This window comes from Mesoplodon densirostris, chromosome 8, assembly GCF_025265405.1.
Source record: "Mesoplodon densirostris isolate mMesDen1 chromosome 8, mMesDen1 primary haplotype, whole genome shotgun sequence".
NCBI classification, from domain to species: domain Eukaryota; kingdom Metazoa; phylum Chordata; class Mammalia; order Artiodactyla; family Ziphiidae; genus Mesoplodon; species Mesoplodon densirostris.
Window position 1 is genome coordinate 4,841,437 of NC_082668.1, and position 22,972 is coordinate 4,864,408.

Consider the following 22,972-nt stretch of genomic DNA (forward strand, 5'->3'; position numbering starts at 1 on the left):
GTCAGCTTCAATTGATCTCAAAGCTGTTCAAGTTTGAACGGCAGTTCTCAGGGCAGCTGAGAATCGCTGGAACCAATTACGTGCCGTCCAAAGCTGCCCTAATCAGGGGTGAAGGCCCAGCAAGCAGTTAGGGCAGACGGCTGGTCAGAGGAGCCTGTTTGGGTGACACCAGTGCGAGGTGGCTTCAGTTGTTTCTTTGGAGAAGGATCTGTCGTGTTCTACTTCTCCATGGTCCTGAGTGCGTGTGTGTGTGTGTGTGTCTGTGTGCTGGGGGAGATATGGCACATTTCTAATTATATTCCATTGTCAGAATGAATCTTCTGAACAAGACAGAATGGATGGAGCTTCTCGGGAAAACAGCTGGGCCCTTTTTCAAAGAATTAGACTGGATATATTGCACTTGGCTTTTCCTCAGATAGAGATAAAATTTTATTAAAATATTTCTTTTTAGTATTACCTGAGGGCCACATTAGAGAACCATCCAGCTCTCTGTGCTAGCGATCCCAGGTCCTGCAGAGAGAGTGAGGCAGGCTGGGTGGAGGGCGTGTCTTTCCTTGTCTTGGAGAGCCAGGAACCAGACTAGATATCCATTCTCACACTGCAGACTGAATTCCATGTGGACATTCCAGCCCAAACTTTGGGATTTTAATTCTGTTTGAGGAAACTGCAGGAGGTAGTGAAGGAGGTGGGGATCTGGATTGTTGTTTTACAATTGCACTGAGTGGTCTTTGAGTGTATCTGGGGCTTTGCCCACGTTCCACCAGGACCACAGCCTTCCAACTGACCTCCTTGCCTGTCTCCATCCTTTCCTAGGATGCTGCTGGCTGCCTCTAGCCCTCCTGGGAACAGGTGGAACGTATACGAACACAGAAAGAGATCCAACAACCCACCCTCTGCCCAGCCCCGAGAGTTGCTGTTAAAACAGCAGCCCGGCTCACCAGGCCTTTGCTCTGTTGTGGCCTTGCCCTTCCCCACTTCTCACTGTGCTCAGGGGTCCAGCTCCCCATGGGCCCTGAGGCTTCCACGTTCCTGTTTATGTGTAGGTCCCTCCCATCCTCCAGCACACACACTCCCCACGCCCCTAGGCCTGGAGATCACAGTTTAAAGTCAGCTCAGATGAAATTTCTCCTGGACCTCCTGGAGCATCACAAACCCCTCCCGTCTATGAACGCCACGGAGTCCTGGCATCCTCGGCTGCCCGAGAACATTCACCAATCACCGCAGACTTATGGTCACCACCTAGCAATCACTTCTTTTCTATGAGGAGGCACTTAATGAATATTCGCTGAATTTAATTAAAAATAAAACTCCCTGGGAGAATTACTAAAGCACAAAGGTATATTCAATTCTCAAACATGTTTATCTTCTTAGAGATGGACAGAACTTAGAAACCCCAAAGTTACCACTGGGAAGACGACGTAACCACATCACCTCACTGTGGGGATGTCACAGCAGTGACTCCGCTTGTGAGAAAGAGACTCAGATGTCTCTAAAATGTAAAGATACGACGTGTATAACACTACACAGAAGAGGAAGTTACATACTCAACAGCTTAATTCAAATGTACGAGTTAGAAGGATAAAATACGCTTACATACACCATCTTCACTTATGAAGATGAAATTATTATATAATATTTCCCAGTTAAAAAATTAACCTACGTCTTTGTTTGTAATCATTCTAAATGGTTTCTAATTGTGATAGATGGGAAAAGAACCAAACTTTTCTAATTCATGTATTAACAATAGTATACATGGTCCTTTTACACACAAACAGTAAAATGTATAAAGTTAATTTTTTCCCAACTTATTTTAATGTTTTCTGCATTCGCACGTTAAACTCAATCCGATTTCGAATCATTTTTCTTTTTCAGATCTAAATACCCTCAAGGAAACTATATGTATGAAAAAATAGACATTAAAACATGAATTAATCTTTTAAGAATGCTCCTAGTGGGCAACCCTGCGGATTTCTATATTAGGGTTAAACCAAAATTAAAACACTGTAGGAGTGTATCATTTCTTCACTCTGTAAGACAGCTGCCCGCATGTATATTACACAGCATAACTTATATACATATAAGTTTTATATATATATATAACATATATATATATATATATATAACATACATATATATAAGAGCTCACAGCGCCAACCTGCTCGATTTTAAACAGATGTACTTTGTGCACATTTCTTGCACCCCCGCCCCCCATCCCCTCCCCACAGAGCACCTAATAGGAAGGGCAGGGTTAATGACACCAGCTTCATTCTCTCAAGTGAACCGAAGGGGGCACCACAAATCAGTTTTTAGTGTTGATGAAATGAAGCCCACCGAGTTTCCATGGTATTGGCGGTAGAAACCAACTTCTTACCCCTCGCATGTGGCCCGACCACAGACGGACACCTGGGTTTCCTTGTTGTCTGAGCCCCAGCAAAACAGACCCGTGCTGATGCTGGGAGACCTCTCCTCCCCCTTCACCTCTGCACACACCTGAGAAGCGAAGGCTGAGCCCATCCCGTGCCCCTGCTTCAGAGGCTGGGATGCCCCCCAGCTCCCCGAACAGCCGTGGAGACAGGACGGTCCATCCTGCCTCTGTGAAAGAGGCTTTCTCAGAAAACGTGCCATTTTACCACCTCTTAGGTACATTAAATATGCATGTGTACTAAAAAATGGCTTATAATTGCTGTAAATGAAAAATGAGAAACGGAATGGACTCAAAATAAATGCGTTTTTTACACTGGGTAACAATTAACATTAATGAGAAGCCACCATAAGTTACGCCACACTTGGCTGATTAAATGTGTTAGAGATACATTTCAGAAAATAAAATATATTTGGTTACTATCAACTCACTTAGTGGGGGTCGGGGGGAGAGGGGAACCAATGGAATAGATGCTTATTAAAGACATAAGAATAACAAAATTAAAGAATCCAAAATTCATAATTAGTGTTAACAGCCTAGCTTATGCCTATTAGGAGTGTATTAATTAAAGTGATCTATTCATAAGGTTAGAAGCTTAATACATTTCTAAGAGAGGGAGAGGAATCCCCAAAGTGTAAAAACAAGCGTAAAAAATTAAGGAGTTTGAATTATCCGTGTCTGCGGAAGAGCAATTTTTAATACCGATGTTTCTGTCCGGGGTGATCAGCTTCCCACTGGTTGCTGGGGCAGTTCCAGTGGTGGCTGTCATTAAGGTCATTTCTGATTGTTGAACTGCCTGCGGAATGCCCCGTAACCACACGCCTTCCCACATCCCTACCTCGTGGAGTCCAGCGAGGGCTTCGTCCGCCCCTGTGTGCTCTCCTCCCAGATGCTGTTGGCCAGCTCATTCCCAATGGACGACATCACCTTGATAAGCTCAATGGGCCAGTCATCAAGGTCCAGAGATCGGACTCGAGAAAGGTGGGTGCCAAGATTCCGGTGGATCCCTGAGCACTCAATGCACATGAGGGCTCCCAAGTTCAAACTGGCCCAGTTGGGATCTGTGGGAAGAGGAAAAGGGCGCCATATGCAATCAGACCGTCATTACTCATCCCAACTGTCCTTAGGCCTCAGGAACAAAATGGTTAATCAGACTTCCCACGCAACAGTCCCTCCTTAGAATCACATGGCTTGAAAATGCTCCCTGGCCGGTACTTGGAACTGTCTTAGGCATCTCAAAAGATGTGACGTGTTGGCGGCAACTTTCAAACAACTGGCTTTAACCATAGCCTTGGAAACAACTGAAAACATTGGTTTGGATAGAAAGATGCACTTTTGGATACTTCCACGGTGGCACTCCCCTTGAGCAGGCAGACATACATGGAAACAAAATCAGGCATGACTTGGCGCCTACTGTGGATGGCAGCTGATAGTGGGAAAGAGAAGGCGTGCTGAGGGACAGCTGGGTCATTCCCAAAGCTACCAGGTCCCACGTGACCACCTCTGCAACCACGGGCACATCGAAGTTTTTAGTGGCATGATGCGCACATTTGCAAATTTCAAAGATGAAAGAAAGGCACACTACAGTGAAAAAGTGTGACTTTCAGTGATCTTATTTAAGGGCAACCACCAAAGCAACTCCCGTTTCTCCATCCTTCACTGCTGGCAAGATGGCGGACATGGTCCTTTGGTTAGGTTACTACCCAGGATGATCGACCCTGATTCTCCGAATAAATGGTAATGGGCTTTGGGCTGTGACACTGCACCAAGGGCACTGAATGAGTCCAGAGAACAGCACTGGGACCCCTGGGTGGGATCACTCCCTGTGTGAAACTGGCTGACATAGTCAGAAGACTGAGGATTCGGACCCAGGGCTGGCTTCATGCTAGAATCACCAGCTGATTTGCAAAGAGGGGGCTGACCTTGACAGTCAATGGCTTTTACCACCGACAGAAGCAAATAAGGCTTACATCATCCAAGAATAATCAATATTTACCCCAGGTACACTTGAAGAGTCAACAAAAAACTAGGTAGCTGACATCATATTTATTTGGAATCACTCTGGAAATGGCCAATGACCAGGAGTGGCCTTATGCTCATTCAGCAGAAATCAGCCAGTCATTTACTTAATATCTAATACAAAGGCAGGAAGGTGGTGATAGAGACCATGATGGGGGGCACACAGGAAGAGGGGGTCTGTGACCTCAGAGGCCATCTGGTTGGGAAGAGGAAACAGATGCCCCCAATAATAATAACACATAAAAAACAAAACACCTTTGCCAATGTGTCATCTCTCATGTCCTTGACCTCAGCCCCTCGACCTTTCCCTTGTCCTCTGAGAAAATACAGCAGAGCAGCCAAAGGCTTAGTTTGAATCCTGCTACACAACTGGCTCTTATGATGACCTGGGATATATAACTTGACCCTTCAGACTCTTCATGTCACCCTATAAGTGGGACACACTGTAGCAACAACTATTACAGTCACAAGAATGGAAAGAGACAGTGCATGGTGGGACTGGGCACAGACCTGACAGATAACGTGTTTAAGGAATGGGAGTTGAAGACCTCTTTTCTCTCCAGATTTGTCACACTTTGTCCCTGGATTCCTACTCAGGTGGCCTCACTCTAAACAAACTGGCCCCAGAGCCTCCCCCAACCTCCCTCTTCCACCTGCCCTCCCCACCTGGGCACTCGCCCACGCAACCCGGGTCTCGGAATGTTCTCTCGACCTCCAATTGGCCACGCACCACGAAGCTCAGGAGCCACGGAATCTTCCCATTAAAACAATCTTGTAGATGATGGTGGAAACCATTGCAGACGTTTCTCCTAATGGAGGTTCTGATATGTCTCCGATTTTGTGCTTTTAAAGATCTTACTTTAAAGGTTCCTGATAAAAACACACTTCAAACAACGACTTCTCTCTCATAACTTCATGTCATGACACATATTGAAAGTAACATTTAAAAATTCAAACAAAAGAAGATGCTTTAAAGAAGTCCCTCAAGAGCTTCCCTGGTGGTGTAATGGTTAAGAATCCACCTGCCAATGCACGGGACACAGGTTCCACCCCTGGTCTGGGAAGATCCCACATGCTGTGGAGCAACTAAGCCTGTGAGCCACAACTACTGAGCCTGCACTCTGGAGCCCAAGAGCCACAACTACTGAAGCCCATGCGCCTAGAGCCCGTGCTCCGCAACAAGAGAAGCCAACGCAATGAGAAGCCCGTGCACTGCAACGAAGAGCAGCCCCCGCTCGCCGCAACCAGAGAAAGCCCGTGCGCAATGAAGACCCAACACAACCAACAATAAATAAATATAAAAAAAACTAAAAAGAAGTCCCTCAAGATACCTGAAGAGGAGACCCCTTCTTTCACCTGGAGGCCGCAGACATGGCCTTGCTGTCCTGCCCTTACCTGACCTGCCAACCAGTGGTCTCTCCCAGGTGGCTCTCCCCTTTTATCTGTGACAATCCTGAGTTCTTCCTGTTAGGCCACACAAATCCTACCTGGCCAGCTTCCTACCTGAGCAGCAGCTGCTCTTTTCCTCAACAAACCAGACCCATTCAGCTGTGCGTCCTGCTGCTTCCCTGACTCACAATGACTCCCTCCCCACCTGCTCCAATCCTGCCCATTTCCTGCATAAGGCTTGCTCTGAGTTGCTGTGTGCCCCTAACGGCCTTTCTCCATGGTCCCGGGCTTTGTGGCCACTGGGTCCAGGCTTCGCCCACTGGGCTCCAGGTTCGGGATGCCAGGGCCACCTTACACCCTAGCCTGGTGCTGGCATCTTTTATTTTGTTTCAACTGGACTCTAACAACAGCAAAAATATATGATTGGAAAAACTTTACAGAATGGGCCCAGCACTGTGCCAGGGCTGGAAGGTGAAGAATGGGAAGTCAGTCCTTAACTTCAAGGATATGAACTACAAAAGGACTTTCTCAAAGGGAATGTGGCATTATTCCCTGGACAACGGAAAGCATGGAGGAAAACTGGGTTGCTCCAAGGCACAAAGCATAATTATGAAGTCTGTCAGTTCAATCAAATGCTTTTAGTGTGTAGTGAATTCAAGATAAAATAAAAAGATACCATTTGATAGAAGAATCTAGAACATATGATTTTGAAATAAAGAAAACAAACCCCAGAAATCTCTGGGCAGGATTTAACCAACTGTACTCTATTTTTATGGAAAAAGCAAACAAACATATGATCGTTGATTAAGCCAAAGGCTGATTCCTGGATGTGGCACAGAATCTGGGCAGGTGGCCTAATCCCTGGCATCTGTGGTGTGACTGTGACTCATGGGGATGCCTGAGGCATAAGCAAGACTTGTGATGAACCAGAATGGAAAAGAATACGAAGAAGAATATACACGGGTCTAGCTGAATCACTTTTCTGTATGGCAGAAATTAACACAACATTGTAAATCAACTACAGTTTAATAAAATTAAAAAAAATCAAACAAACAAAAAAGAATTACAGTGCCATCAGAGAGGCATTTGTGTGAAGAGCACTGTGTTAAAGTCCAAACAAAAATATTTCAATTCCTTAAAAGCCATTAAATCATGTTATAAACCTTACATGCCAGATGACAGATGTGGGTTTGCTGCAATGCATGCTGTGTCAGACCACCCCATCTCCCTCTGCCGCGGGCCAAGCCCCCCCGCCATCCCCCCACCGTCCTGGCTCACACTTACTTTGGGTCTCGCAGTCCACACAGTGGGAGTTCCCTCGGATGTTCCGTATCGACTGCAAGGCCATGGCCTCACTCTGGCTGGTCAGTCGGGACTGGGCATACAGGGAGACATACAAATGCAAGAAATGAGAACTCCGAGAAGAAGGTATATACCTACTAATAAAGCCTGGGAAACACCAAACAGATGGTGAGCGAACATAACACGAGGGCAATTTCAACAAGGGACTTCTCTTTAGATGTCTTTAGGATGGAGCCTAGCGGATGGAGAAGGGATCGGCACCACCTGTTAAGACGCGTCAGATGAGAGACTCATGCCCTAAGACACATCTCGTGATTCCTCGTCAGGAGACCACACGTGTGTGTGGCTGGGAGTGTTTATGCTTCAACGTACACTTACTTGTCTTCTCTAAGCAAGTGAGAACAACACAAAGAAGGGAAAAGAGGAACATAAAAATGATAAACTATTGTGGTTAAGTTTTATTAACATTGTGATATCTATTCTTCTAGCCTTTTTTTAAAAAGCACATGTATACAGATAGATGTGCTTTAAAAAAAAAGCCAGCATGGTGTACGTTGCTTTGGAATCTGCCTTTTTAGCCTAATGACATAGTGTCACCTCTCAATGCCATCACATAGTCCCTGGCATTATTTTATTTAATTTTATTTATTTCTGTTGTGATAGATATTCAGAAGTTTTGTTCTTCTATATGTTTAAATTTGATTTTGGATGGTAGCTATTACCTATGTTACTGATTTTCAGTCTTTCAGCACCAAGACTCCTTAGGAAAAGGGTCAGAGCAACTCTGGCATCATTTTAAATGGCTGCATAATATTCCACTTATGACGACTTAGTTACAAAGTTTTCTTTGATGGACATTTAGACTGTTTCCAATTTTTGTCTGCTATCAACAGTGCTGTGAATATGCTTATTGCTAACTCTTTGCACAAATTCGTGATTATTGACTAAGGATGAATTCTTCAAAACAGGAGCACCAGGTAAAAGGATGTACATGGTTTTAAGGCTTATGATGCATACATTTAATATAATGGCTAAAGCCAAATAAATCCCAGAGGGCACTTAGAATAAGCTTGATTTTTGTGTAAAAATTATTCACAAATGGAACCATCTTATGTCAAATTGTTTGCTGTGAAACAATTGCTTACTACTTAATCACAAACTATAATTTATTAATTGCTACTGTCTGATTAGCATAATGCATCATTGGGGTTTTATTCCCTTTGGTTAGATGCCCAAATATTCAAAGTGTGTTTAACAATTTCTATTGGCATCTGGAGTGTGTGTGTGCACATACAGAGATGTGTCTGTCTGCCTCTGTCTACCTCTATAATCTCTAGGGCATATGTATGTATATGTATGTCTACTATTGCTCCCAATTCTGAATTATCCACGAGCAGCTAGAACACCTTACAGCCCATTCTCAACTGAGGCTGTATTTTCCCCTCCAGCTATTCCTTGTGGATATTATTTCCATGCTGTACACCGTCACACCTGTTCACCAAGCGCCCAAAGTGCTCAGTGAGTCCTTCTCTCACGGAGAACTCTGGCCTTTGATAGCACACATCTATCGAGAGAAAAGGGGCAGCATTTTAAGGCTGGTGTTTGCATCAGGCTAAGGTGACGCTGTCTGTTTTCACAGAGTAGAGAGCTGGGAGGCATCTGGCAAGGGCGTGAAACAGAAAAGGCCAGTGCCGTCCCCCACCTTCCTGAATCCGATGACCCGGCATACATTCAGGGTCTGACTTGGATATTGTGATTTTACGCAGAATTTGGAGATGCGTTTGTCTGTTCAGCCATACATGCCCTCCCAATGCCTGTTCTGAAACCGAGTTCCTGAGCTTTGTGGGTGAAAGGTGTCCTCAGTCCCCATCGACAGGAGATGCGGAAGCATCCTGAGTTTGCTTCAGAAGCCACATCTGCAGCCGTGACTCAGTAAAGCCAAGGTGCTCAGAAATGAAAGGCCCTGATTCTCCCCACTGTGAGTATAAAACATCTTTAAAAAAGAGAGGCAAATTACATTGTAATAATAATGACTGTGGTCTGGTTTACCCTGGTTAAAGAGGGTAATAAAATAAGACACTCCATCTTCTTGAAAGACAGACTCCCTTCTTAATGACAAAGCTGAACATAAATCATTGGCAGAAATTTCTTTAAATGGTTACAAATGAAATTGCAGGTTGGAAGGCAATGTCCTTTCTCCTGGTTTCTAGTTGTTCACAGTTTGAAAAATCAAAATGTTCTCCAAGACTTTAAAGTGTTCCAGAGAAGGGGTTAAAAATATCCAAGCATTAAAATAATGATTTTTGAAGGAATCCCTGATGGGAAAAGGGAAATGAGAAAAATGACCTTTGTATAAGGAATATCATTGGGCAGTAATTCAGAAAATGCAGGTTAAAGTCTGCTTTTCCTGGCTAAACAAATGCAGAAGAATTAACTCTAATTGAATAAACCCCATACCAGGCTTTATCAACAGAATTTAGAAAATGGACATTTTATCTTCCCTAAGTTCTTTGCATGCTCATATACGTGCACGCACTTTTCATCGAAGCCTGTACTAAGGGTCAGTTTTCTAACTTGACGTGGATTTGAATTTGAGACATTTATGAGAACGGAACAGTGCCTCCTCTTAAGTCTGCACTTCTTTTCCTGAGTGTATTCGGCCTAAAGCAAAAATCAATGCGGACAAAGAAGCCACAAGGGTCCAAAAGAGTCTATGATCTCCAATAAAAGGTCAATACTTTACATTTGGGATGAGTTGATAGAGCAAAGATTTAAAATGGGATATTCTGCCATCCGAACCTGGTTAAGCTAGGCTACTAATCTATGATACAGGACACATATCGACACAGTGGTTTTTTTTTATCTTTGCAATTATTTTGCTTTTTGCTCAGAAACATTTAAGAGTCTTGCCAATTGCACGTCTCCCCCGATGCTCTCCCCTCCCCCACCCAGTTCCGTTTCAGGATCAGCCGCTCTTGATTTTGGTGGTGGGGCCTTGTGGGGGGGGGGGCGCGGTAGGCTGCTCCGGGTCTTACCTTATTCTTGCTGCTCTCGCACGACTGTAAGCTGGCGAGGATCTGGCTCTCGATGGCCTGGACCCATGCGTCTCGCTCCTCGTAGGTGGTGGCTTCAAAGTGCCACGTCTGGCCAGTGAGGGACACAATGATAAACTCAAAGTTTTCTTCTTGTTCTGAAACACAGAGTGGTGGGGATGAAGAGTTTAGCTTTCATGAGATCACGGCCCCTCTGCCAGCCCTCGGTCATGAAAGTGCCTTTGGGTTCAATCGCGCCTGCATGGGGCCGAGGCACACACAGGACCGGCCGCCCCGCAGCGGAGATCTGAATCTGCAGACCTCCAAACACTCCAGATTTGGTTCCTAAAGCCAGCATGGCTTAGCTAGGTTTCAATCAATGCTCAGGGGATGAGGAAAAATGAAAATCAGCGTGTGATGTCAGTGTCCCTGTGCTGGGCACAGATGAAGCAACTTAGGGACGTAATATTGTAACTCGTGGCCGGCTGCTGAAATTGACAGCGGGATGAAAATCAAGGGAATGCTGCTCATCTCAGGGTACAATTTAATTTCTTTATAAGCACCTGTGTGCCAATCCACAGATATGCCGCAGCAGAGAGGGAGGCCTGAGGACGTCTGTCCTTTTAGGGCAGAAGACCAGCTACAGCGGGGAAGGTTTTCGTCTGGAGGAGTGAGTGAAATTCCAGGCGATTTGAAGGGGCCACTGTGTACCAGGAAGAGGGGTCCTGACGTTCAAATCCTGCTCCGCCACTTGGCATGTTGGAGTCTGGACAAGTTCTCAACCCGTGCTGGGTTCATTTCCTCACCCTTCAAATGGGAGGGGGAAAGCTGCGTTCTTCACTGTGTTCTCCACTGGCTAAATGATGGGCACTAGCTCAGGCCCACGCTGGGTGTGGGCCACGGAACACCCTCCGTGAGCGCTGGTGTTTGTCCTCTGATCCACCCTCCTGCCTCTGCCACAGAATGAAAGGCAGAGGAGGGGCCACGTGCAGACAGCATAACCAGCCACAGCTAACCATGCAGACGTCTGGAGCTGACTTCTAGGCACCACCACGTCTCACGTGATCGGTAGTTTCCCATCACTTGTTGCTGAGCCGGCTGCATCATGAGCCCCTGGCGGGCAACTGTTACTAATAATGCGAATAACCTACTGCCCACCCAGCTGACCTCTGCGTTCGTCAATTACTTGTCACCCACACTCGGCTTGCTCGCATCTGCACAAACCTCCACCTTCCGCACTCTCGGGTCCTCTAGCCTCATGGCCCCTGACCTCTGGCCCCTGACCTCTGCAAGGCTCCGAGCTGCCGGGTGGGCCCCGCCCCTTCTCAAGGCCCCGCCTCACTGGGAGCCCTCTCCGAGACAAGGATGCTCCCTCAGTCTCCGAAGCAACTGCAATCACCTCCAGACGCCCCCTCCTCCTCCCCTTTCGTCTCAGAAGAGAAGCAGCTCCCACTACTGTGGCTGAGAGCCCCTCCCACCTGACCCCACTGATCTGGGCAGGTGGGGACAGGATGCTTGTGTCTTTGTCAAGCACACCCAGGTCTGGGGAGCTGCTCCAACACCGACTGCCACAGACACAGGGCCATGCCACCTTCATGAAATCTTTATGTACCCTGACAACAAGAGCATCGTGTTCGAGGTGACATGAGCATCGCTGCTCTTTTAGAATTCAACCTGCTGGCGGGCTGGGCCTCAATCTGTGGAACCTGTTCTCAACAGCACGTGAAGGAAGGTCAGGGACTCTCCTATCAGCGCGCCCAGCCTCACGGCGGGTAACGTTTCTCCAACAAGAGGGTCCACGGCCCCCATCAGCTTCTCAAAGCTCTGTGACTCTCCCTGCAGCTGTTAAAAGCTCCTGGGACGGGGGTGCATCGTGGGGCTGTGGAAAAGCAGGCGTGCAGCGCAGGCCCACCCCCCAAAAGGGGCCAAGCAGGGCGTCACGTGGAGCGGACCCGGGACAGCTCAGGGAAGGGGCTGAACGAGACGGTCCCGGTCCCCGAACGGGGCGAGGAGAACGGCAGCTGGGATGCAACCGACACACGGAAACAGGAAATCTCTCTTTCAAGGACCAGAGTGGAATAAAGATATTTTCATATAAAAACCTGAAAGAATCAAGAGCCCTTCCCTAAAGGAACTGGTAAAAGACACACTTCAGAAGATTCTACAAAGGTTTGAACCAGATGGGTGAGGGAGCAAATGGATAAATATGTAAATACACCTAAATAAAAATTATATCAAATACTACCTTTCTTATCACGTCTAATCTGGGGAAGGTGCAAAATACTAGAGAAATGAAAGTGCACATGGGGACCCAGGAGTTAAAATGCCCTAGGACTTTGCATTGTTCCATAGGGGAGTTAAGAGCTAACTTTAGGCTTTGGTAAACTAGGTACACAGGAGAAAATACCAGGGTTAACCTCTAAGAGAAAAGAAGTAGAATGTACAACTCCCTGACAAAGAAGAAGGAAAATTTAATTAAAAATATGATTAAAATCTTTTATCAAACTAGGAATAGAAGGGAATCCTCTTTCCATGGACAAAGAGTACGTATCCGAACCTATAGAACCATTCTTCTTAAGGATGAAATGTTAGAAGCAATCGTTTCACACCAGTTCAAGGGCTCTCAAGGCCAAAATGTTCGTGGTACCAGCCCTTGTTCAGCCCCGCAGGCCGGCGCAGTGAAACAAAACAGGGAAGTGACAGATCCGGAGATTGGAAAGATAAAAGACACCAAACGGTCATTCACAGATTACAAGATTGCTTACATAGGAAACCCCAAGGAATCTACAAACGTCGAGAAATAATAGTAGCAGTTGGTAAATGGGCAAGATTTAAGACCAATACAATAAAACGTTAATTGCATTTCTGTAATGAGGATCTAACAGAAATCACGTTTAAAATATAAATTCAGGGCTTCCCTGGTGGCGCAGTGGTTGAGAGTCCGCCTGCCGATGCAGGGGACACGGGTTCGTGCCCCGGTCCAGGAAGATCCCACATGCCACGGAGCAGCTGGGCCCGTGAGCCATGGCCGTTGGGCCTGCGCGTCTGGAGCCTGTGCTCCTCAACGGGAGAGGCCGCAACAGTGAGAGGCCCACATACCGCAAAACAAAACAAAACATATATATATATATATATATATAAATTCATTTCTCTCCATCTGTGAGGTAGGGAAAGAGAGATGCAAAGAAATGTGAGTAAGCCAAATAATTCCCTAAAAGTAACAACACAGAGGATGACTCGGAACCTGTAGTCTCTGGTAACAGGTGGTAAAGAGAAGACTCCACACTGCGTTCGACATGATGGATTAACCCAAGCACGTGAGTGGCCAGAGAGGTTTCATGCTTGTCTCTGGAAGATGAAACCCTGGCTGATCCACCAACAATAATGAAACACCAATAAGGCTCAAAAGATCAAAAAGATGCAGGACATCCTGTGCCCCCAGCCTGGTGGAGAGCAGCTCATGAGAAAAGGTTGGGATTGGAAAGGTGAGCCCCGTGAACACAACTGGATGACCCTGGAAAGCACAGCCATGTTTCACATCCTAATTAAGAACCAACTGTGCAAGCACTCCATACTTGCTTCATCTGAGACAGTTTCCTTTTGAGAGGGGGAGGCCAGTGGGGTGACTGTCAATCTGGAAAGGCACACAATTATACGAATAATGAAGAGGGGAATCAGAACCTACAGTCCCAATACTTCGGTGACCAAGTCAGCTGCATCAATAAGCGGTGATGGCCGTGACCGTCTGTGTACGAGTTGTCTGCTTCTAAGGGCTTTGAAGCGTGCACATGTACTCAGGTACGTGTCAGGACTTGTGGTCAAGGCTCTTCTCGCTATAGTAGCTCACTATGCAGTGAAACACTGACTGAGTGTTCTTTTGCGAAATATTTATTGTTTTAACCGAAGGGCTTGGCCTAACCCTGGAGAGGCAGGAGATGCTCCTCTCCAGTCCTGTCCACGCAGGGTCCGGCAACAGCTCCCAAATAGAAAGGCCTCTGATGGTGCCTTTGTTTCTGGGCTGGCCTCTCCCAGGTGCGCCACACTGAGGGGCTCCTCGCTGAACTGTGGATGCGAACCTCAGGGCTACCTGGAGGACAGGCGCCCAGCTCACCATGGAGCAGGCAGGGAGGAGGAGGGGATGGAACCGCCCCCTAACACCATTTCAGTACAGAGGCAGCCCCACAGGGGTGCTACTCCAAGCCTTCGTTTGGATTTCAGGCCTCGGTGAAGATGTCTTTATACGAAGCCGGTTAGCTAGGATTTCCCATTTCCTGAGTAAGGGATTAAAATCTGGGCATGGAGTTTAGTTGTAATCACTCTATACCACCAGCATCAATGGAATCCTGATGTTGATGCTTAAGTTTTCGTGTGTTTCCCAGGGTACTGTCTGTATGTGGCTTTTTTTTTTTTCTTTCTGAGGGAGGGTAATGTGTTAACACTTACAGATACAGTTAAGAGTTTCAGAACGAAATTATACCTGCCTTATGACTTTCCTCTGCCTCCTAAGATCAAAAAAAAAAAAAAAAAACAAGGATTATAGAGAAGTTGCATTTTTAATCATGTTACATATGACTTCCATGAAGGACTACTTGTTTCTTTGTAATGAATCTACTGCATGGAATAATACAAATAAAAAAGAATACTACTGGGCTCCAAGTTCGTGTCAGAAAAAATGCTAAGGACTTCGTAGGCATCATCTCATTTAGTTTGATTATTTTCCTCTCTTAAGGTGGCCAGCAGTGCTTTCTTTGTTTCTCAAAAATAAAACAGTAAAAAAAAAAGTTCTCCTAGGGTGTCCAGCAGGAGATGGATGGGTCTCCCCACTTCCCAGTGACTTTTTCTGTTATTTTCCCTCACTCCTGATGTCAGAAGAGCAAGCTGGCAGGGTCTTTTAAAGGTAATTTCCCCAGAAATCCCTAACCAGCTTGTTACTAATGTCACATTTCTTTTTAACTGGTCACGTCTGGAGAATGCTAGGGGACATGATGCCATGAATGTGGCAGTCTAAGCTGGGGACATTCCAGCTTCCATCTTCCTGCGTATCTGGCTCTGTGGCCAGTGACCGGTCTGCACGGGAAGGAAGAACGGACCCAGCTACACCAGGACAATCAGAGCATGGGAGGCTCTTGGCCACTGATCTGTCCTAGTGGGGGGCACATCATCCAAACGTCCTACTCCAGGTTTTCTTATCTGAGCTGGGGTCGCAGAGCGCCCTCCCTCTTATCTTGGACTGAACAAGACACAGCTCACAAGTTATCCATGGGAAGGAAAACCTCTGCTATCTAGGCCACTATCTGTGGACAGGTGAGAACACTGCTGACCAGCAGAGAGAAGCAGGGATGGGATGGACCCGATACCTGCCAGGTTCCTGGGTCCCTGCAGCCAGCCCAGCTGCCTGTCCTACAGTTGGATAAATGAATCCATTCTCCCTCCTTTTTTTAAACCTAAATCCCTTTACATTTCTATCACTTCCAAATCCAGTTCTAACTAATCCAGTGGAGAAAAGATCTATCCCTGATGGGAGCCTCCAAGCTGCTGCCTGGTCATCTTCTTGAATCAACACCTGGCAAATCTCTAGATTTAATCCTGGCTTATATTTCTGTATCATGGCACTGACTATGAACACTCATTAAGTAAATAGTACATCTGGGGACCTAAATCTTACCCCTTCTTCTGTGTGGACACAACATTCACAAGCTCCTCCTCATGTTCAAACAAGAATTTCTATCAGATGATACAGCCCTATTGAAACCACCAGTGGACCAGAAGGATCCCATCACATTCTGAAGTGACACTGTGATGCTATTTTAGTATCAGCAACTAGATGAAAAAGTGATAAAAATAATAATTGGCAGTGGGGGGCCAATCAGTCAGAAAGACAGACGGAGCATTACTCTCCAATGTTACCCTCACTTGAAATGTGAAGAATGAGAGCTCAGAAGGTGAGGACGAACAGTGGCTACGTTTCAAGTGGTTTCGGTTCACTGACACAAACCGACTCTTTGTGACAATTAGAGCAGCTTATATTTAATTCATTCTGTAAAAAGAGAATTCAGGCTGTAGAAATTCCTGATGACATCTACGGTACAGGACGTTTCTTAGTTTTAGATACACAGGTGATCATCAAAATTCAATCCCCCAGATTCCCCCCATCATAAAAAATCAAAGCCCGCCACACCCAGAGCCTGAAAAGAAAGAACCGTGTTGTTTCCCAGTGTGACATTCCAGGGCTTAGGGGTTTAATAAAGTTCTGTGACTGGGCTCATAGGGATTTAAACAGTTTTCCGTGTTTAACGGTTGGCTGTGGAAAGGTCCACTATAATAGTATTTTAGCACCATGAACCTGTCGAAATCAACCTGCCCAATTATTCCAAACGACATTAATAACACCGGATATTACACTAATTGCGTCCAGTTTCTATGCAGACGAGGCCCCGTGGGGCTAATTTCACCTCCTTAGGGGCAAGCAACTCAGCCATCAGACTGATTTCACAAGGAATCCCTCCTCATTACACAAGTCCGGGCTGTCAAACTTTTTTTTTTTTAAAGGTTAATGGGCCAATCAGTCATCAATTATTTTTGCGGAATCCTAGCAGGCAAAGGGTTAAAGGGCTAAACACAGCTGCAACTGATTTACATTGGGAGGTTGTTTTCAACAGGAGACATCTGATAAGGATGTCTTTTGGGGGACCGGGTGGAAGGGGAGAAAGACGGACAGATGCGTACCTCTGTCTTGAGGGGCAGGAGGTTTGGGACCAGAACCATTCGCCCTGTACCTCTGCAAAGGCCGAGGATCCGGACCCTTGTGCCCACGTGATGCACAACGGCTCAAAAATGCCTGCGAGATGCAGGGGTACTGTGTACAGTGATGCTGAGATTTGTTTCTCTTCTGAATTTACAAGAACCCAAAGTGTCTGCAGAGGTCACTCGTCCCACTTTCTTCGTTGGCGGGACGAGGAATCTGGGTCCGCGTTCCTGGGCTCCCCTGCAAACCTGGAACCCAGACCCTGATGCCTGTTTCTGTCCATGAGGCTAAGTGTCCTTCCCGACACATTTAATGACAAACACATGATGAAAACCTGTTATTTAAATGGTGTGGACATGACAGTGTCCAGCAGGGAGGGGCCACATGCCCACTGGCAGAGGTGGCCAAAGGGTCCACCAAGCCCAGAGGCTTCTAGATGGTCATCATTTAAAAATGATCTGACCATCACATAGCCAAGGCTCGCAGGGAAATCGCTGTCCTCTCCACCTGTGACTTCTGTTGTCACAGAATTGGGACTTCTGGTTTAGGGTACAGCACAGCACCCTGATGATGATTAACAGCAACTCAAACCACTGGTCAAGGGGCTTTTCCTCGCTAACGAGTATTTGCAATGGGTTTCTCCCTGTTTCTGCCTGAATCTCCACATTCTCTTTTCTTCGTGTCCTTGGGGTCTTGGGCTCCCATTTTTGGGGTCCTCACTCTCGCTTTTGGGGCCCTTCCCACTCTGCTATCTACTAACTGGGGCTGAGCTGCCCATTTCACCCGGCTGGTCTCAGCTCTGTGGTCCATGGAGGCGCCAGCATGGACTGGGATGACAAAGGCATGCTGTCCCTCCCTTGCTTTCGCCAGGGAAGACCTTCATCACTGACCCCCCCAAAGAGCCTGAGCAAGCCTCAGAATCCTTCCTAGCCCAGTTCTCCAGGTAGCCACTATCAATTCATCTAAGTTGGAAACCGAGATGGAATGTGTTTGCTATTTTGCCCCCTCCCCAGGTCCCCCACTATCTACACCCTTGGAGATTATGCCAGCCTTGGTCAAACACAGCCCTAGGCTTTTATGCTAATTCTGAAGAGTCCTACAACTTGTAAAATACTTCAATATTTCTGCTTTCAAAGCATATATTAAATAAGCATGTGGTTTAGATATTTTGCCCAATTATGATGAAAACGACACACGTTTAAGATTTCAGCCCCAAACCCACCACAATATTGAGAGTCAGTTTTTATTCATTTTCGATTTTTCCTCCCATTTTTGTAAGAAAAGATAAATGTGAAGGATTTGCTCCAGGACCGTGCAGAACCAAGATCTATGGCAAAAAAATAATAAGTTAAAAAAATGCCCTTTTCCACTGGAGTTGTTCATTTTTAACAAAAAGAAAAAGAAATCATTATTTTTTGGTCTTTATAAACACACACAGGTCATGGTTCTTGGGTAAATATTTTTGCAAGCTCTCAACTTGGTAAATATCTTTGTTTAGCCCAGAGTCCAACGGAGGTGTTGTACTGGGGTTTAATTTAGGACAAGAGTAGAATTAATTTTGTGAAGAAGCAAGACCCCAGAGGGAGGTCACCAGTTAGGACTGTTTACTGCTAAATGTTATCACTGGAAGATCCTCATGAAAAACAAAGGCAGTTTTGATTTTCCAAACACATTAGACAGAGGTGGGAGGGCAGCTGGAGAACCAGGCAACACGAAAGCTGCTGCTTCCAGGACCATAGCGGGCCACGTGTTCCCTTAAGTTAAGGAGAGTGTCTAAAATAAAACTCCTGAAAAAAATAAATGATTGGATCCCAAACTGAAAACCTCTCAGGAGGCAGAAGACGGATGTGTTAACGTGTTTTCTGGCACCTGCTCAGGCCCAGGCACCCTGGGAAAGCTCAAAGCCCAAGCTTTCGGTTCAGAAAGAGAAAAACTGGAGGCCCCTGTTGTAATTTACCTGGTTGCTCTATATGCTTACCATTTGTTACTCATTCTAACTTACATTCATCACTTTTCAGAGGTCCCCTGCTTTCCTAATCACAGGGACATGGGGCCCAGGGCCCTTCCTCTGCTCAGAGCCTGGGGTGGGAATGGGGAGACTTGGACTGGCAGGCTCCAGAACCTTCCACGCTGCCTCCACCCCCAGCTCTTCTCTCTCGGTTGCGGCTCAGCATGTGGATGATTGTCAATCTCATCATTCTTTTAAAAGTTGAGGGCTGGAAATATCAGCAATCTTGCATCTCTCCCCAGAAAGTCACTCCTGGAGCTAGCGCTCAAAGGGTTTCTTTCCTAAGTCTGAATTTATCTGCATGAGATCTTAACCTGTGCCATTCATGGTTGACAAGTGCTGGCTTTGGCCGATCTTGCCCTGCCTGCATGGACACATTCCACAGGCCTAAAACCTGTGTGCTCCATGCACTGTGTTCTTGGAGATGGTTTTCCATGACGTAAGCACTTTTGACAGTTTCGCAGCAACCACTGCGGTCACCCTCGCCGTGTGCCCAGCTCCCTGGTAAGGGCTTCGTCTGCTTCTCTCTCAATTTCTTCTTCAACTGTCATTCGAGGTAGGTTTTACGGTCTCTGTTTTGGAGAAAGAAAACTAAGCAGGGGAGGAGAGACCCAGCAACCCCAGTAATTCACACAGCTCGGCAGTGGCAGAGCTGGGATCGGATACAGGCACACTGGACTCAAAAACCCAATTTCTACATCTGACGGTTCTTTGGAGGATGAGAGTAAACGCAACTGGAAAGAGCAGTGAAAAATGTCTGGGAAAAAAGAAGTTTGATTTTTAAATCCCGTCTTGCATTTTCAGGGGCAACGTTTCCTGCCGAATCTCTGCTCCTCAGTACGTAAATGACACTCAAGCATCTGAATCTTCTTTGCCATGGAGACTCTCTGGCACTCCTGACACCAGGAGCAGTGGCAGTGGCGACTGTGGGCACCGTGTTACCTGCCTCTGGAAAGATGACCTCACTGACTGTCCCCAGTTTACAGATGGGGAGACTGAGGTAGAGAGTGGGCACAGGAATGACCCCAAGGTTAGAGCTAAGAAGCGGGGACGTGAGAACCAGACCAGTACCATCTGCTCAAGAGTCTGGGCTTGAAACCACTGTGCACACCGCTGCTCACAAACCCAAGGTTGCACAGCTTCTGATCAGGAACCAGGGTTTGACTGCAAGTATGTGAATGACTTAGGGTGAAGAAGAGCCCAGCCCGAGCGTGGAAGGCGGCCTCAGACGGTGGCCCCGCACAGGCTTGCAGGCACACGGGGCTTGGGGAAAGCTGCTGGGGTCTGGGGTGGGCACTGCCTTCGGACACTGCAGAGTCCTTCAGACGGACAGCGTGACTCGTCACACCAGCTCAGGCCTTCTTCCTCCACTGCGGTGACAGCCCTCTGCTGGGCGTCATGGTCCCGACGGGGATGTGTGCTCCACGCTCATTGCCAAGCCCTCATCCGGGCTTCAGCGGCAGCCCTGACCCGGACACCGAGCCCACATGCCACGGTCTCCACGTGCCAGTGTGCCTTCCCGGGGCTCCCGACTGCCCCCTCTGTGCCTTGGTTTCTCCTTTCGTAAAAGATCAAGGACACGACCTCTCTTAGGGGTTAAGTGGGGATCCACACGACAGGATGCCAGAAGTCTGAGTACTCAGCCCTGCAGCCCGTCATGACTCCGAGAGCCCTGAATCCAATGTAGTCTCGCACTCCACTAAACCCGCAGGGCACCCAGGGCCTCGCTGGAACTCCCCCCTCACTCTGCATCAGGATCTCCGCCTGACCCCCCAGGGCTGGCTGTCAGCCCGTCCCCTCTATCTGCCTGGGGCCCAGCACTGGGTACCCACACTGTGGCAGGAACCCAAGACCTGGGCAGGCTTGCCACCGCCTCAGGGGGGATGGTGTGAGTGTCACCTGTAATGTAACTGGACTGGAATGAGGTGGACGCCTCCGATCTGTGACTGTGGACACCGGGGGGTGGAGAGAGCATCACGGAGCTAGGCCGGCCATGGGAAAGGCCTGCTCTCATTTGCTCACACAGAAGGGATGGACTTGGCCATCTGGTGGAGGAAGGGGGTGCCAGCCCTGACCTGGGCCCGAGGGACGAACCATGCCCACCACGTGTGTTCTCCAAAAGGAGACTCAGGTTTCTCCATGGTGCGGCCGATTTGGCAACACTGTGTCCGGCACCTCTGAGTTCATCCATCTGGGCCACCACGCTGTGGCAGGGGACCCCAAACAGGCTTCACAGGCCTGTCTCTGGGGCAAGTTCCAGATCCAGGGACATGGACTCTATGAGCAGGGCTGAGTCGGGCCTCTGGGCCATACTGAACCCGGCTGGTACTTGGGTGACGCAGCCTGTTGGATGCATACAACGTGGGTGGGCCTGACACCCCAGGAAATGCCCCTCGTTCCCCAATACATCTCTTCTTTACCCATTTACGCTTCATCACATGCCTTCTTCTGCAGGAGCCAAGGAGAGCTGGAACACCCCGAAGAGTCCACTGTTGGCCCACCTCACAGTGGGTGATGGTCCACCTTGCCCCCAGCAGTGCAGGAAAGGAGAGGCCCGAGGACACGGCACTGAGTCTGTGGGATCCTTCCTGGGTGCCGCTGCTCACAGACCACTGGCCAGCCGCCCCGCCACGCATCCTTCTACACGACATCCACCTTCTGCTCGGGTCTGAGAAAAATGTTTCCAACGGAGTCGAACATTCCCAAGTCCAGCCTCATCCACCCGATTTGATATACATTTTCCTCGTGGCTTAGGAGGCAGCTATGAATTGGAGAATCACAGCATAAATAAACTTTCCATGCAGTCTGCAGGCTTCCGAGATGGAAAAGTTAAAGCTGCATTCTTGTGGAAGGGACTTAAATTTCACCAACCCTGGGAAAGAGCTGAATTGTTACAAAGTAACAAAGATTTTAAAATTAGGGTAGTACAATACATACAAATGAGGTTTCCAGCTTGGTTTCAGAGAAAATTAGCCCTAATGGACAAAAAAAAAAGGGGAAGAGAAACATATTTTTGTTTGTTTTCTAATTCTGTCTATGTGCTTCCCTAATTAGTTCAGTTTAATTTGTTTTTATCACTCCTGACGCCCATCTTTGACCATTTCCATGAGCCCCCAGGAGTGGGTCCTGGAGCTGAGAGATCTGGGCATATGTCCTGCCTCCAGAAGATGCCAGCTACTCGTCCTGCAGAATATCGCTTGACTTGTCGAAACTCCAACTTCTCATCTGTAACGAAGTACCTACCTGGCAGTGAAGATTCAGTGAGATAATGTAGCGCAGGGGCCAGAACGCTGAACATTAAGAATAAAAGGGCTTTGGAGCAAGACCGTCAGGTCCATTTCTTGGTCCTACCTGTCTTTCACCAGCCTGAATCCTCGGGTGAGTCCCGTAACGTCTGGGCTGTTCTCTCTAGATCTGGACTGAGGGGCGTGGACACGCTTCTCGGACAGGGCCTGGCGCACAGCGGGCACCCTCCCCTCTCCTCCTCAAGTTCTAACTTCCTCTATAAGAAACTTTGGTGTCAACAATATTTTGTGGGTACCTCTGAACAGATTACTCAAGTGGACCAGTTTAAAAACTAGTCCATTTGGGGATGGGTATATTTAGTGGAACACTCAAGGTCTCAGGTTACGATAAAAGTTAGAATGTTCGGGATATGAATTTTCATAAAGGATGATTTTACAGACAGAGAAGATGGGATGACATCGTATAGCAAAAGACCGGAAATCAGAAAGGCATTCTGATAATTTATTTTATATAATTATATGAATTCAGTACGATTATACTGAAAGCTGTATGAAATGAGACCGGATGCAAACAGACAATAATCTTGAAAGAAACCTAAAGTAAATGAAGAATGGTCATGTCGCTTAATTGAAGATTCATAAATGTAATTGAATGCCGAAGAGAAATGAAAGAAAATGTGAAGGAGACTAGTCATTATTTACTCCAATATCCTCAGGACTGCCTTGCGTACCTATTGGCCATTGACTAGGGACCCTGAGTGGGTAGTGTTATCCGTATTTACAGATTTCAGAGGGCAGAGAGCATCATGG

General features: G+C 47.1%; 1 protein-coding gene across 5 annotated transcripts in view; it reads right to left on the minus strand.

Annotated features, from left to right (window-relative positions):
- Nucleotides 1-22,972, minus strand: part of AGAP1 (ArfGAP with GTPase domain, ankyrin repeat and PH domain 1) — a 564,902-nt gene that overhangs the window by 60,505 nt on the left and 481,425 nt on the right. For all 5 annotated transcript variants that reach the window (XM_060107327.1, XM_060107326.1, XM_060107328.1 and 2 more), the window contains 3 exons: nt 10,168-10,322; nt 7,115-7,205; nt 3,261-3,483 (listed from right to left, as the gene is read on the minus strand). In XM_060107327.1, coding sequence (XP_059963310.1) covers nt 3,261-3,483; nt 7,115-7,205; nt 10,168-10,322 — 469 coding nt within the window. The remainder of the gene's footprint in view (nt 1-3,260; nt 3,484-7,114; nt 7,206-10,167; nt 10,323-22,972) is intronic.